Source organism: Lotus japonicus, chromosome 4 (genome assembly GCF_012489685.1).
Source record: "Lotus japonicus ecotype B-129 chromosome 4, LjGifu_v1.2".
Taxonomy (NCBI): domain Eukaryota; kingdom Viridiplantae; phylum Streptophyta; class Magnoliopsida; order Fabales; family Fabaceae; genus Lotus; species Lotus japonicus.
The window spans coordinates 66,384,074-66,400,045 of record NC_080044.1 but is presented as its reverse complement, the minus strand read 5'-3'; the positions used below and the strand labels follow the sequence as shown (position 1 = coordinate 66,400,045).

The 15,972-nt window shown below is 35.1% G+C and overlaps 3 protein-coding genes across 4 annotated transcripts; 1 reads left to right on the top strand and 2 right to left on the bottom strand.

Moving 5' to 3' along the window:
* Positions 1-1,637: 1,637 nt before the first annotated feature.
* LOC130714311 (uncharacterized) lies at positions 1,638-6,658 on the bottom strand. Of its 2 annotated transcripts, XM_057564215.1 has the most exons (15): positions 6,502-6,658; positions 6,010-6,246; positions 5,806-5,885; positions 5,525-5,622; positions 5,270-5,392; positions 4,990-5,059; positions 4,529-4,615; positions 4,368-4,433; positions 4,148-4,240; positions 3,744-3,800; positions 3,492-3,620; positions 3,314-3,404; positions 2,915-3,003; positions 2,244-2,437; positions 1,638-2,003 (listed from the first exon to the last, which is right to left on the bottom strand). In XM_057564215.1, exons 2-15 carry the CDS (start codon positions 6,242-6,244, stop codon positions 1,907-1,909), a joined length of 1,509 nt encoding a protein of 502 aa, XP_057420198.1. In that variant the 5' UTR covers positions 6,245-6,246; positions 6,502-6,658; the 3' UTR covers positions 1,638-1,906. The 2 variants fall into 2 exon arrangements, with proteins under 2 accessions (XP_057420198.1, XP_057420199.1); XM_057564216.1 differs by lacking the exon at positions 4,368-4,433.
* A 3,769-nt stretch (positions 6,659-10,427) lies between these two features.
* On the top strand, positions 10,428-13,100 carry LOC130710377 (uncharacterized). The gene is made up of 5 exons (XM_057559611.1): positions 10,428-10,623; positions 11,007-11,200; positions 11,808-11,892; positions 12,663-12,731; positions 12,818-13,100. Exons 1-5 carry the CDS (start codon positions 10,540-10,542, stop codon positions 12,908-12,910), a joined length of 525 nt encoding a protein of 174 aa, XP_057415594.1. The 5' UTR covers positions 10,428-10,539; the 3' UTR covers positions 12,911-13,100.
* Positions 13,101-14,203: 1,103 nt separating this feature from the next.
* LOC130710374 (aspartyl protease UND-like) lies at positions 14,204-15,827 on the bottom strand. Its single transcript, XM_057559607.1, has one exon. The coding sequence runs from the start codon at positions 15,619-15,621 to the stop codon at positions 14,290-14,292; it is 1,332 nt and encodes a 443-aa protein (XP_057415590.1). The 5' UTR covers positions 15,622-15,827; the 3' UTR covers positions 14,204-14,289.
* Positions 15,828-15,972: the final 145 nt, after the last annotated feature.

The window sequence follows — 15,972 nt, the reverse complement described above, 5'->3', positions numbered from 1 at the left end:
ATATTTCTTGTTCTCATTTCCTTACTGTTTTCCATAGAACAACGATCTGGGTCCTAACAATTTCAATGAAAAAACATGAATTTCAATGCAACAAACGTGGAATGGATTTCTTACTTTCGTTGAGTCCAATGTGCTTTCGAGTTCATTTCATCTTTAGTTGGGCCAAATTTGGCAGTCAAAGCAATGAGGCTAATTCTCCTTAGTTTTATCTTTTAAACATTCAAAAATCTTAGAAAGTTTTTATCAATAACCTCTAAATATCCTGAGTCCTGACGCATAGAACCCAAATGAGGGTCAATTCTAGAAGTTTGTTGTGATTTGAGATAGGGTGAGTTAGCTTCAATTGGACATTAAAAAAAATCCTCTCCTTAATCCTAATTTTTTTTATGAATCTCTTTTATCCTAATATTTCAATGGTGATTACTTCTTAGAAATGCTTATAATTACTCTATCAATCAAGCAAGGATCACTACCTTTGTTGTTGACATAGAAACCATTCTCTTCTACAATGTTATTTTGGTCTCATAATCATGCATTTGTTCAAAGACATTTGTTGTACTAGAGAAATAGAATCATGAAGTTGATTCAGAAGACCGGTATTTCACATTCCATGTGAGCCTGCAAATTCTTGTCATTAATAACCCGCTAGAGCTAACTCTTTTTTTGTCAACTCTAGAGCTCATTTTTCACCAACATTTTCATTTCCTAGAACAATATATCGGTTGAACTTGACATAGCCCATGGACATGTAGCCGAAGAATAATCACTGGATCATTTGATCAGGAGTTGCCACCAATTGTAGCAATAAAAGCATATTGCTATTATAAGCAATGGATAAATTCAGTATTAGTATTATCGGTATTTGCAAGAAAATAAGTACTTCTATTGATGTCTGTCACGCTTGCTATTGTTGATTCATGGTCTGGAAAAAATGTAAATGGAATTTCCAAATTATAATTCTCATAGAGGTTCTTGTTGGTACCGGCATACAGTCAGTCCCCAACAATAAACTAGCTAAAATCAGCTTCATCAGTCATGTGCAATCCACCAAAAGCACTTCATTCTGTAACATCCACTTTCCTTTTTTTGGTAATCGTGGACTCTTTATTCATTGCTCTCTGAATTGCAAAGATAAAAACATAGACTTCTGCTATCTGCATGTTACAGCTTACCCAAGCAGCATTTTGTTGAGGCCAGCTTTCTGTAAGATTTATGACACCCCTGCAAGGATCTACTTCCATCACATAAGCTGGTCTAGGATTTGTGCACATAGTCTAGACAACTATTGAAATGTACTCCTTGGCACCATCTCTTTTACGGATAGTTAATTTTCTTTAAAAAGATTGAGAAAAGAAAATACCAGTGTGCATCTGTTCTCCTCACATTGACATGCTTTATTTTATTAATAACTGCCAATCCCTTAATTTATTTCATTATTTGCCACCTACACTGGTTTTTGACTTTTGAGCAAGAATGAATGCAACAGAATATTCATAAGACCCCACCACCGGGTGGTTCATGGAGCCACTCCAGTATGATCAACCAGTTCATATATTTATCAAGCCCTAACATGTAATTATCAGGACTAAGATTCTTAGATCATATATTTTCTAGCAAAACATTAATCAAACAAAGAGTTAGCAAGACCTGCAATCCATTCCATTGAATTTGAATTTTTATACATCACTTAGTTGTACATTATTTTTGGGTAATGCTAGTCAACAATGATACAAACAGCACACCTCTCCCTTATGCAGGTGCCGAATCTAACTGTCTGTAGATGGGGGGTGTTTTATTTGAAATTATCGGTTGCAATTATTCATCTTTTCACCCTATATTCACCCCGTATGTGCGTGCTACAACAATAATATATGAATCAAACTATTATGAGGTATTAGCTCTCTCTTCAAGCTTCAAGGACATTCTGATCCACTCTTTCTTTCTTTTCTGCTAACGTTGCAGCATGATGCTCTAAGTATTCCTTGCTGTTAAGCTCTGTAAGCCTGCATCAAGTTTATGTCACACAATCAGTATCGACAACAAATATGCATTAGTATAGGAGTAGAGGTAGATCTCTGGTATTTTGTAAATTATATTTTCTTGCTTATGAAAGTTACCAAATAAACAATATTAAGATGATGAGAGTTTCAAACCAAACTAGCATCAGTTGAGGCAGCAACATCAAATCATATTCTTAACAAAAATTACTAAATAAGACATTTTTTCTGTGTGAAATATCATACCTGCTAATGGTCCGGTCTTTTGCAAACCCTAGTTCATTGTCTACGCAAAGATCAATTACATCGTTTTTCCTTGATCTTGAAGATGTCCTGGGTGCCATTTGTTTAGCCTCAGATACTGTTACTACTTTTTCAAAGAGGTCTTGAGGGCTCCCATCAGCTGTGCACAGTAATCTAGCCCTGTTCTCATACATCACCTATAATCACCAAAAAACAAAGCATCATTCCCGTTCTACTTTCTCAGTGCATGAAATATAAATATAGAGGGTAACAAAAAATGCAAATGATTATCCATCCCAACGGCCCCTCAGAGTGGACTAAGCTTCACTATCTTTGAAAATCGCTACAATTACAACTTCAGATACGGAACTTTCAACCATAAAAATGTTTGCTCTTAAATATTCTGGGTATACCAAGAATTTCATTCTCCCAATAGTCTAGTCAAAAGTCAACATTCTTCAGTTCTAGTTACGAAAACCTCAGTATCCTCTCATAATCAAGAAAACAAGAAGACAGGAAATTTGTTTAATGCTCGAACCAGGCAAATGGGTGGCTTATAACTAGGTTTTACCTTACGCAGAAAGAAATCATTAAAATATGAAAGGTTTGATAAAACTCACAGATGAAAAAATTTAAACATAAGCAACCCATTTAAGATATGAAAAAGGACTTACATCAATCAGGGTGACAAACCTATGTGCAGCTGATTTATTACTAACCCCAAAAACAGGGATGCCATCCAGTGCTAAAGTATGAAAGTTCTCTGAAAAAAAATACTAATAAATAGACATTCTTTGTAGCATTGATATAACATGGATCTCTTACATATTGGCAGTAGTGTAAAAGTATGAACATGTAAAAAGGAAGCAAAAATATCAGAACGCGAAAGTAAATGAAGTTTCCACAAAAAAAAAATGGAGTGATTATCCGACTTTTATCATGTTCTAAAATTACAGTCACTTTCATCATCCTCATCAGCAATTCCCAGCAATCAACCAGAACACAATCCTTCTTTTGGATAGGACATAAAACATACACACACACACACACACATTCAAACATATATGTCTTACTGAATAATCCAAAGTAGTCTGCAGCCCCAAGAGGTTTGTCACAAAGTTCCTCAAAAGGAAAATAGGCACATCCATTAGCTCCCAGTGGGACCTGATGAAGAAAATGAAGAAAGCTTAAGATTGATAATGAGTCAATGACAGTGATTTTGCACACTGCAATATAAATTTTGGCACATACGTGCAGTGTCCTTCCCATTACTACTTCCACTACTTGGGGAGTAGGTGTGCCTTCTCCTATCAAATCTTGAAACCTTTTCTTAAGAAAGTCAGATAAACCGCTGCCAACCAAATAAAACCCTTGCTCACCCTGCAGTCCGAAATGGCAGAAAAAGAAAATAGAAAAATCAATTATTTGACATCAATACTAAAAAGATTTATTATATATATATATATATAGAGAGAGAGAGAGATAAGAGAACAGAAGTCATACCGAAGTCATTTTACGATAGTCAATTGATGAACCAATCTCATGTACTACACATCTTTCCTACATCAGTACATATACATAGAAATTAGGAAACAATTATCAAAACAAAACAAAAAATATAGAAGAATATGAATATATATACACAGGAAACTTCACTTTCTTCTACAAAACATAGATGAAAGCATTCCATGAAACGGAGGACATGAGTAAGGGTATTATTTGACAGTAGCTATTAGCTAAAACTTAAAATTTAAATAGACTTCATTTGTTCTTGGTCATGCCAGCATTGAATTGACTAAATTCTTGAATAATTGATTTCATCGAGTTTCAAGTTTTAGGCTTATCCATAAGCTTAAGAATAGTGTACGTAACACAATTCTCACTTAAAGAAACAATTACATGCGTACCTTTAACGTTGCAATGAAAGGTAGAAAGAGATCCCTCTGCAGTCCACCCTCATATAGGTTGTCTGGAACACGATTTGAAGTGGCTACTAGAATCTACACTTGTGTCCAAGCATAATGAAGAAATGGAGATTTGAAATGAATTAGTTAACGATTTCATAAAACAGATTGTTAAGACTTAAGAGAGGCTGCTGCATGGTAATATACTTATCATATTACTTACAGCGCCTTTGCTAAACAAATGTTTAAACAAGCGATTTAGTAACAACGCATCAGCAACATCTGTTACCTACAGATAACCAAATAACAAATCTCAAGCTATGGCAGCAAATTAAAATATGTATGATATATTGCCAGAAGAAAAATATTATACCAAAACTTTACCATAAATTCATCCAGACATAACAAAATTGCCTCATCAGAAATCTCTTCAGCAACAACCTCAAGTGGATCTGATAACCCCATGTGCTTCTACAAGGATAGACAATAGAAAATTTTAGATATGATTCCTCTTTTTCTGTTGGCCAATCATTCAAGACATTGCTAACAAAATTAATTAATGCTCATAGCATAAGGCCTCTTCTGAGTCACTAAAGATTCTTAAACTTTCTTACTCCAAAATATATATAATTATTGGAAATCTTCCATATGGAAAGTAAAGATTTTTTGCCAACAAAAAGACACAAGAAATGCAATTCAATTGTAGCTTAAGATAAAAAATAGACAACAATGACTGTTTTGAGAAAACTGTGTTTTAAGTGCTTCAGAAATACATAAACCTGTAGGGTTTTGGGCTCCTTCTAACTACCAAAAAGAAAAAAGAATACATACACTTGTAAACATACTTGTAATAGACTATGTACATTCAACATGAAGTCATGAAAATGAATCCTCTTTTTCCTCCAATTAGAGGGCCTGAGGAAGAAAAAATCAAACATTAGAGAGAGCAGCGGAAGATCCAGGGTTTGACCCTCATAAGAACACACTTCCATAAAATTTTATAAAAATGCTTCATAAAGTATTCCTGCCTATATTGAGACTTGAAAACATATACAACAATTCAATGACAAGTAAGACAAAAGCGGAAAAAGGGAAAAACAGAGAAGAAATACATGTCAAACTCACAATTGATTAAAAAACAGGTCCATCAACATAGTTTTACCAGTACCCACTCCTCCATAAAGATATAGACCTTTTACAGGTGAATGAGAAGGATGGTACAAGAGACGAGACCACAGCCACCCGCTTCTGCAAAAAAAGAAGGTTGAATTGAATTCAGAAGCTTGAACAGTAAGTAAAAACAGAAAACTAAAAGCTTCAAGATTTGAACTAACATATCAGCAGGAAGCAAGATAAATCCCGGAAGAAATAAACCTATACCTTACTGGTTTTTCGGCTGCGTCTCGATCCAATTGGCAGGTATCAGCAGATGCAACAAGCTCATCATACAATCTCTGAAGTTCTGTCAGTGTGTATAACTGCCTCAAAAAAACATCAAAAAATGCTTAAACAAATGAAAGGAAAATTAAGTGGAGTAATTACCAATAAAGTGACATGAATGAATGAATGCACATACACATAACAATATCCAACAACATTTTCATTAATGAAAATCCATTTCATTAATTAAATTAGGTATAAATGAAATGTAGACACACTACCTGAAAATTATCTCCATCTACAAGTTCCCCTGTAGCAATTCTTCTTTCATACTCAACAAGAGGCCCAGCTCTCTCTATTTCTGTAACAGAAACAATAAATTCCAACATAAATGAAATAAGAAGAGTAAAAAGTTTCAAACCCTCTTCAATCCAGCACAAAGAGACATTGAGAATATAAAAAATTAAGAAATAAAAAAGAATAACCTCCATGTGTAAGTTTTGCAGCATCAATAGAGAGACCCCTTGTTGTAAATGAAGAGTTTTTAGCTAAGCTAGTCTCAACATGATGATCAAGAACTCTATAAGCTGAACTATGAAGATGAGAGCTCTTTTCAAAGTGAAATGGTGTTTCTGCAACAGGATCAGTGATCAAAATACATTTTTGGTGCCTCTGAGAGGCTTGTGCCAGCTGGCGTACAGGACGAACCACCCTTCTCATCCCTGAAATCAAAGAAAGAAAATCATCACACTCTATTCCAAATCATCAAAATAAAAATAAAAAGAACAAGATTTCAATGGTGTTTGACTTGTGGCAAAAATTAATGACAGAATCAGACAAAGAAATGCATCATGCAGATGAAAGTGAAAGTGAAATTGTTATGATTAGAGAAAACGGGATTTCCAATTGATTCCAATATGAAGGGAAAAAAACAACAAGAGTGAACGAAGATTAGGGGAAAAATTGAAAACAGGAACCTGGGCACTACTCCAACAAGAGAGGAACGAGAAGAGGAAAAAAGAGGAAGCGAGAACAGAGAGAGGTAGATTGCGTTTATTTTGATAAAAAACAGAACCTACTTTCGTTGTTCCTGTACTGATTTGGTTCAACTTATATTAATCAATCTTTACACATGTTTATGTTATCTTATTATTATTATTATTATTATTATTTATTCCTATTCTTCGTATTGGTGTTTTATTTGAATTGCATCGATAAATGATCACACGCTTGCTTGGTTGATGATGATGATGATGATGATGATGATGTTATCTTCATTTTACCTAACATGAACTATTATTATAATAAAATAGTATATCCAATTAATTCAAAAATTGATCAATATCTCTTTACTGTCTTTTAAGAGTATAAATAAAGTTTCAAAAAAGAGAGTATAAACTAATTCATTACTGTCTTTTAAAACTGATAAAAAAACTTATTTTTATTTACGTCAAACTTTTCAGTAATTTTGTACATTGTCTATGTGACATATGGATGCAAGATAAGGCTACAAAGTTGATTGAATATGACAACTTCATCACATGCACCCATGAAGGAACATTGTTTTATGCTTTCTTTTTTGATAGTGGACCAGCCTTCCACATCCAATCCCTTTTCCATCTACTAGTTCATCTATGAAATATTATATTATTAATTTCAAAGCATCTATTGATTTTATGAGAAGTGCTCTCCTAGGTAAGATTCATGGTTCATGAAGGCAGTTGTGGTCATTATCTTGGGGAAGCCCTTGGTAATTAATACTCTATGAACCGATTATTATTGAGTGATTAGGAATTCTTACTCAGCTGAATTTGTTAAGAAGTGTAATGACGATCAAAAATATGTCGACATTTATCAAGCACCATCAGGCATGATGTCCGCTTTGAATGAACCTTGGCCAATCTACAAACGAAGACTCGGCATGCTAGGTCATTTTCCCTTGCCACATTCCATTCATTTGTGTAGCTATCAACCATTTCACTAAAGTGGATCAAACACAAACCTCTAGCCCTCATTACCTAAGTCAAGGACTATAAGTTCTCTTAAAAGAACATTACCAGTGGGACCCAATTCATCAATAAGAAGTTCAAAGAACTGCTAAAAGGGCTATGCAACAAGCAACATTTCACCTCGGTGAAGCAACCTTAGACCAATGGTCAAGTTGAGAATGAGAACTACACGATTCTTATGGCCCTTAAAAGCAGAGTCAAGGAAGCAACTGGGAGCTGGCTTTACCAACTGGATCATATCATATAGGCTTATAGGACCATGTTACGCTCCCCCCCCGAGGGAATATCCTTTCAAGCTCACCTACGGTTCCAAGACCATTTTCCTAGTGGAGATCGATGAGCCATCTTGGAGAAGGAGGTCAGACACAGAGTTCCTATCAAAATACAACGTCTACGCGACTCCAGTATCAACCGACAAATTAAACACCCCCTAGTATTGGTCAAACTCCACAAGCAATCCTCTGGAGTAAATTCCCTTTAAGCTTCCAATGAAGTTGAGCGGTTCCTTACTTATTGGGAGGCCCTTCATACACATATAATAATCCTAAGTGTCCGACTAGAAGCCCCCACCTAGCTTTGATGCTGACCATTGGCATCCTTGACTGATAAGATTCGTAACAAGTCGAAGAAGTACTCAACCGTGAGCGGCCATTGTACTTTGGAATTTTTTTTAAAGAGATGTTTACAACAATGCAAAGCAAAGAAAGAAACTTAGGTCATCAAAGCAATGTGTTCGTAAATTGAACTTTGGGACAGATCAAACTAAGAAGCATAGAGATTCCAAATTCAATCCTCTAAACTACTAAGTCGTAAAAGCTTTGATACCATGTTAAATAATAAATTATCTCAGAAACTTAAACTATTTGGTAAGAACTAAATGAATGGTTTCATATTATATAATATTATAACAACCACATTCACTTCCACCATTTATTCTTTTACATTCACTTCCGCTATTTATTCTTTTGCGCAAACCTTTGATTGGTTAAAAGTTAAAACAAAACTGAGATCAATGCAAAGCAAAGAAAGAAACTTAGGTCATCAAAGTAATGTGTTCATAAAAGCTCTGATATCATGTCAAATAACAAATTATCTCAGAAGCTTAGGCTATTTGATAAGAACTAAATGAATGGTTTCATATTATATTATAACAACCACATTCACTTCCACTATTTATTCTTTTGCGCAAACCTTTGATTGGTTAAAAGTTAAAACAAGACTGGGATAAGTGGATTTGGCTGAATATCTCTAACCCAATTTGTAAACAATGACAAATTTGTAGTAACAGAAACGTGTCCCACGCCCTCTAGATCAAGGTGGAGAAGGAAACCCAACTTTGTGGTATCCACGTAATTATATGATCTTAATCACACTCCACTGCTGTGTGTGTGTCATCAAGAATTCAAAATCCAATCTCACCTACGTGATTCAATTATTCTCTTGTTCCGTGTGGGTGTACATTTCTGATAGTGATGATTAACAACTTCTGTGGTACCAAAGTATTTGGAATTTGGAAACAGTACTTTTCATGTGATATTAATTAACCAGCGCGTATATAACTATAAGCACTTATATCAAGTGAGGTTGATATGTACCAAAAAATGTGAGGTTAATATTTTTTTGTTACAAGTGAGGTTAATAATATGTTACATGTAAATTACTGGAGAATAATAAGAACAAATATCCAAGAAGAGGGTACAGTTTAAGCCTTAGTTTTATAGTTTACTATCGTTCCTCACTTTGAGAATTCTTTTATATTTATAGACTACGTACGTATTTAGTAGGTATATAAATATAAAAACTTACTTTGAAAGCAGTGTTTTTCGTAAAAAACAAAAACTCTATATTATATGTTGATGCTTTATTTCAATTTGTACAGGATAACAAAATTATTACGCATGGTATTTTTATGAATGACGTGTCTTCAAGAAATGACAAACAAGCAATTCCATGAACCAAAACAAGCACTGAAAACATTGTTTTTATTTAATTAACACAACTATATAAAATATAGTCCAGCCGTACAGTATCAGTTGGAATCCTAGATTATATTCTCCTTGACACCAAATTAGAAATTTTAAAAATTCCATGGAATCTTTTTATCATTTTTATGGGTAGCTAGAGCATCTCCAATGTAAGGTTACTAGTTGAGTTGCTTAAATACTATTATGATGAATTCAATTTGTCACATAGAATTTAAACAACTCAAGCAGAATTCGCTCCAACCACAATTGCTTATTTTACTTTTGTTTGTGTTTCACTATACCTCATATATTTATATTATTTTAAGCTCATCACATTATTCAAGTTTATAAATGGAAGAGAAAATCTAATTTTTTAATAAAAAAGCAAGAAGAAAGAGAATAAGCAACCGGTGCTTAAATTTAAGCAACCGTTGCTTAAATTTAAGCAACCAGACTGTCATGTCATGTTGCTATAGTGATGCTTCAAAATAAGCAATGTTTCTTAAGTACTCCAATTGGATTAAGCAACCCTCATGGCAGTCATGGGAGATATTGATCTTAGTAATTACACTATGTAGGCATGAATCAAGCAAGTACGGTCTTAATTTTTTGGAAACTTAATGTAGATACACGTGCAATTTAATGCTACAAACTTTTGTCTATCCATATGTGCTAACAAAAACAAGCGCAATACTAGCTAGACCAGCTTCGATGGGCTTCTTGTTGTCTTGGCTCGACCTTCTCCGAATGTGGTGAAAGTTAATTTTTGAATGCATCTAATACAACTTCTGATTCTGCTAATTTCAGTTTCATTGTGAGAGATGTTGATGGTGATGAAAAATATAATAAAAACAATGTGACTTGCTTCCATCGGGCAAAAAATGAAAAATATAATAACTTGAAGCCCAGTTTAGTAATGATATGGGCCCATGGCCCATTTCGAAGTTCCGGTCAGGTGTTCAACCAAACCGGTTGACCAGAAAAAAACCAAACCGAAGCAGAGCGTGGTTGTGGTGGGTGACAGGGTGAAGGAAGAAGAGAAATGGCGAAACAGGGTGCTAAGAAACGCAAGGATGAGAACGCTCGTCACATGGCTAGGCTCCGCCTTATCATCATCGCCTGCAACGTTCGTAACACTCCCCCTCTCTCTCTTTCTCGCTCTCTACAATTTTCTGTAATTGCAATTTTTTTTTTAGTTTTGTTGTTATTCATTGCTTTTGCAAATCAGAATCTGATCATGTTAATATTCTCATATTTCAGTGAAGCTTAGTGGAAAATTTGAATTAATGCATGTTTCTGCAAAATGCTTATTTTTTGCATTGGAATTTTTTATTATTTTTTATAATCTAGAATTGACAGGTTAATTGATGAAATTTGGAATATGTTGATAAAGGGTGTCTGTCAATCATGGTTGGCATGAGTTTATGAGCTTATTTGAGTTGAACATGAATGAATTCTTGTTTCCTTATACTAATAAGGTAGCTTGTTTATTGGTTTTTGTTTTAACAGGTTATTTATGTAATAATAAGGATGTTTTTCTACTACTCCACCTTCACCTGGAAACACTGGATTGGCCTGGTTGTGACTTCTCTAGCATATTATGTTCCCTATCAACAACTTGATAAGATGGCAACCCCTAGTTACGCTGAAGATGGTGAGCTTTTAGATGGTGGGTTTGATATGGCTACTGGTGGGGTTTGTGGGTAAGTCTATGTCTCGTACTTTTAATTATACATTTTGATCGGTCAAATATGCTAGGAGCGTTGTTATTCCTAGGATGAGCAACATTCTCTCCTTCTTTAGTCAATGTCAGCTCACACACCGCAATGGAATTTCATTTTCATCACTTTTCCATGATAGTTCTAGCTAATGATGACTTGGTTTTTCATTTTTGGATCTTTATTTGAAATTTTATAGTATTTTCTGTGGTAATGGTTTTCAACTTGAGGTATTTTTTCATTGCTGATTAGGTCTTGAATTTGTTCAGATGTGACCTCTACTCTGCGAATTTATCATGTAAATGGTTGTCAAACTTGATTATTGAGTATTGTTGCATATGAAATGTTTGCCCCTGTTGAAACCTAAACTTTTTCAGTCAGCTGATCTCTAGGTCCTGAAAAGTTATTGCTCCCTCCCTGTTTGATACATTTCCAGTGAACAAATAGTCCTTGCCCTCCTTGAACGAAACTATATTGAAAAATAAAAATTCATCCATAACTATTTTTTTTCGAAGGATCCATAATTTTTTTTTTGCTGTCCTCTAATTGTATGATATATATTCGTCACTTACTGTCAGTCATAATTTTGCAGCTATTTACATGATATTATCTACATAACATGCTTTGTGCAAGTCGCGTCCATCATCTCTGGAAAGTTCTGGTACACATACCTTGTGGTAAGATCCATAATCTGCTAGCAAGTAAGCTTTTGGTTGGCTTTATTGGCACAAAGAATGTGGCCTACTTTTAGAATGTAGGATTGTAGCTGTTAATATTGTAGTCAGACACTCAAACTGAAGCCAGTTCAAAGGATGCCCTCTTAGCTTCATAAAGAGTTCAAATTTATTACCCGCCAGCCTTGGCAGTCTGGGCTGCATATTCCACCATGTTCTTAGTTCGACAAAGCTTCATTTACCAATAGGAGGAGTACTATCCAGAGAGAGAGAGAGAATGAGTTACTTAAATGCATGTTATGTACTTTTATATGCCAGAAAGCAACTGACTTGAAGTGGGAGGAACTGGAATGCTAAAGAGAGGAGGTGCCTGAAAGATAGGTGCTTTAGCATTTAACTCCTAGTGACTATTGTCACACAGACACACGATCTGTTTGTTTTAAATTCCTCTCACTTCAAATGGAGAAAAAACACTTCCTGCACTTTCATCCGATACAAGAATAAAACTGAGTAATTTGTCCATGCACGGATTATGTTAGGTGTTCCTATACAAATTCAATTATGGATGAGAACTTCATGAATTATGACTTTGTTTTTTCCTTTTGGTTCCATATATATATATTTGTTTGCTGTAAGAAGTTGCAGTTGTAATCAATCACTGAACGTGTTTAACATTAAAAATAGTAAAACCCTTTAAGCATCAATTAAAGAAGAGAATGCACCCATCACATTAAAGTCATTGACGGAGCTGTGCCCTTCTTAACGCTTTGCAGATACCGGCTTTTGGAGCATACCAGTCTTTTGGCTTAATTAAAGGATTTTTGCCACAAGGTTCATCAGAGGTATGTTCACCTTGATCAATTTTCACTTCCAGAACAAAGAAAGGACCATAATCTAACTTCAATTTCATGTTCCTTTTGTGAATTAGGAATCATATGAAGATGAAAAGACCCGCAAGAAGAGGGAAAAGTTGGAGAAGAAGGCATCCAGACCTAAGTTTGTCAAGACAAGAACTAGATAGTTTGTTAAGAGTGTAAACACAGTTAGATAGCATAACCCAAATCTCCAAGATTGATGGAGGTTGCACACTTGCACTGAAACTTTTATCTATTGCCAATACTAGTGGGCATTGTACGGAAAGAAACAATGAAACAAGAACATGTATGCTTTACACAATTTAGAGAAGTACTTGGAGAAGCTAACCTCTGGAATATTCGGATTAAGAGTTGTCAAATTCAGAAAGAGGCATAAATCAAGTGTGAATGGTGTGAAGGGTTAAAATTCCATAGATGGATGACATGGGATGATTTTAACCTTAGGAAATCTCATGTTGTGGTTAAAATTGAGGATTATAAGAGATAGCCAGTATATAAAGGAGTTATAGGGTGAAATGCTTGAGAATCATTTTTAATTTTGAAGTTACAAGCAAGAACGAATCATGAAATCTGTCCAAATCATAAAACCAAACAGCCTCATTAACTTTATATGGCATTCAAGCATGTTAACACCCTTCACTAATGTTATGTGTGTTTTTGCGTCAATTTAAAGTGAAAGTGGTGTTTGGACGAAGTCCAGAAATATTTGCTAGACCATTCTCAGTATAGATATGGGCAACTAGATCTTCAATGGTTATATGTCATCCACACCAGCTTTATGAAGGCTGGATTTGCGCTTATTTGAGCAAGTAATGAGGCAAACACTATCTTATAGGTTGATCATGCACATGTGGTCATTTAGTCGACAAAACTCATGAAAAGCGGGGGGGACCTCCTCTTGTGCGACTGTGATTAAGGGAGACACTGCATTGTTAGGGTTTACCAAGGAGACTAAAGAGTAATTTTAAGAAATTTTATAGATTTAGAGTGTCACATACTTTTTGTTGTGAAAATGTTCAAGCTCTTATGAAGTCTTCAACCATTTTTGTATTGCCGTATAACTAAATTAGAAAAGTGTTTTCTTTGTACTATTAACGAATGACAAAACATGCAGAACCATAACCATATTATTGATAGTAGGCATACAACATCTACGAGACTAATGTCATGCCACACCGTATTGAGATCATTTATTTGAATATATTTTTATACCTTTTCTCTTCTTCTTTCCCTATTCCTGAAGGTCAAATTTATTCTAGATTTTATAACCATGACAATTGTCATCTATCAATAGACACATCTATGGCCATAGCCTCAATAATGTGTTTCGGCTTTAATCATAACCACACACATAATCCGAAAGGAGGGATAACAGAATTCTCATTTCAAATTGCAAAGGATCGGATAGTTGAGGAAACAATCAACCAAACAAGGAAAAAAGAAACAAATATTCAAAGGTAGGCTTCAAAGTCTGAATATTGCTAGAACTTGATAAGAAAGTTAGTACTTAAGTGGTCATTTACATTCATCCATCAAGAAGTTCACAGTCAATCCTCTGAAAGTACAGCCTCATCCCATTCAAGTCATAACCCACATTATAGTACTGCTGAGCTAACATTCCAATAGAAGAAAAGCTTTCATAGTCATCTCCAAAATAGTTCCCTGGAAGCACAGCCATGCAAAACTCATTCTCTGAGGTCTGGATAAACATACTTGTCACATCCAAGTCCAGAACAGCACCCTCAGCAAAATGAAATGTCACTAATGGAAATCCACTTAGATCTCTACTTGCCACACCAATGTAGCACAATGTATAAGGGTTGTACTTTCTTTGGGTCAGAATCCCATCAAGGAGATTCTCAACTTCAAAGCTCAGCACTTCAAACCCATATTTTGTGAGCCATGTGTGATCTGCTCCAGAGTCAATTATGACTCCACTGTTATTATCACCTGTGGATCTTTCAAACACAGTTGGATCAATCTCAAGCTTTCTCCCCCCTATACTTATAGCTTCTAGATTAACATAATACAAACCATTGACAATATTCAAAGATGTTGAGTCACCTTGCATGTTTGCCTTTTCCCCCAAGACCAATTGGTTAAACTTATAATCAGTATTCCCTAAATTACCAGTACAATATGAGAATTTCTTACCAAAGGTAGGTAGCAGAGAAAAGCTTCCACTTCCAAGTCCAAACACTCCATTGATTCCTTGATAGGGGTGACCATTGGATGATAAGCTAAACTTACTACCACAACCCAATATCAAATTTGGCACTTTGACTATGCTGTCATCTTGGGTCTCTAGAGTTATTTGTTCCCTGACATAGATACCTTCTGATGAACCACTCCCAGAATACTCTATATTGTATGGGCAATGACCGTTCTCATCACATTTGTTGCATTCACTGCATGTTAATCTAGCAAATGTGGAGGATTTTGAAGGATCAAATACTGGAACAGATTGCTGGCCGGAACAAGTAGTGCAGGGAAGACACTTAATCCATGTGAGGCTGCTGCCAGTGTCCATGACAGCAAGTTGTGGAATAGGTGGTTCACCTATGGAGAAATTCATTAAGAACACAACATTGCTGGGGCTAGGAACAAGATTGGATACGTAGTTACTATCAGAAGCTAGCTTTATCTTTTTATGCCAGTGATGATCCAGAATGGTGTTTGTTGAAATGTTGGAAAATGATGCAGATTTGAAAGGGAAGAGTTTAATCACTATGCTTATAGATGAGGTGGTGGCTGCAGTGGCTGTGACTAAGGTGCAATGGAACATAAGAACCAACGAAGCAAGGACAGAAACAGCTGTTGTTGGCATGATAACGTTATGAAGAAATTCACCAGCCATGACAGTAATGAATTACCTTTGAGAAACACCCTCTTCATGAGATGAATGAAATCAAATCCAGGTTTAGAATACATGTAAGGGTGTTACAGTGTTGCATTATTTTCACATGACTTGAAAGGTTAGGTGCTGAATAGTTTTTACATGATTAACAAAACAAAAGATGAAGAAAGAATTGATTTTGGCTTTATGCGTTGTTGTTTCTTGGGTAAAATACTATCAATGTGATCAGCATTAGCAAGGCTTAAAACAGTATGATAAGTTCATGCAACCAATATCTTCCATCTCCAAATAGGCAAAAAAAAAATCAAGATTATTATCACCCTTGATAAGTGATAGCACTTGAAAAGAAAA

What these genes read in the sequence shown, in the direction of transcription:
- LOC130714311 (XM_057564215.1), bottom strand. Translation starts at nt 6,244, where the DNA reads ATGAGAAGGGTGGTTCGTCCTGTACGCCAGCTGGCACAAGCCTCTCAG. An exon ending in TATGTCTGGATGAATTTATG is followed by an intron (nt 4,434 to 4,528) that starts GTAAAGTTTTGG and finishes GGTTATCTGTAG; the next exon opens with GTAACAGATGTTGCTGATGC. An exon ending in ATTTGTTTAGCAAAGGCGCT is followed by an intron (nt 4,241 to 4,367) that starts GTAAGTAATATG and finishes ACACAAGTGTAG; the next exon opens with ATTCTAGTAGCCACTTCAAA.
- LOC130710377 (XM_057559611.1), top strand. Translation starts at nt 10,540, where the DNA reads ATGGCGAAACAGGGTGCTAAGAAACGCAAGGATGAGAACGCTCGTCAC. An exon ending in GCTACTGGTGGGGTTTGTGG is followed by an intron (nt 11,201 to 11,807) that starts GTAAGTCTATGT and finishes ATAATTTTGCAG; the next exon opens with CTATTTACATGATATTATCT. An exon ending in TGCCACAAGGTTCATCAGAG is followed by an intron (nt 12,732 to 12,817) that starts GTATGTTCACCT and finishes TTTGTGAATTAG; the next exon opens with GAATCATATGAAGATGAAAA.
- LOC130710374 (XM_057559607.1), bottom strand. Translation starts at nt 15,621, where the DNA reads ATGGCTGGTGAATTTCTTCATAACGTTATCATGCCAACAACAGCTGTT.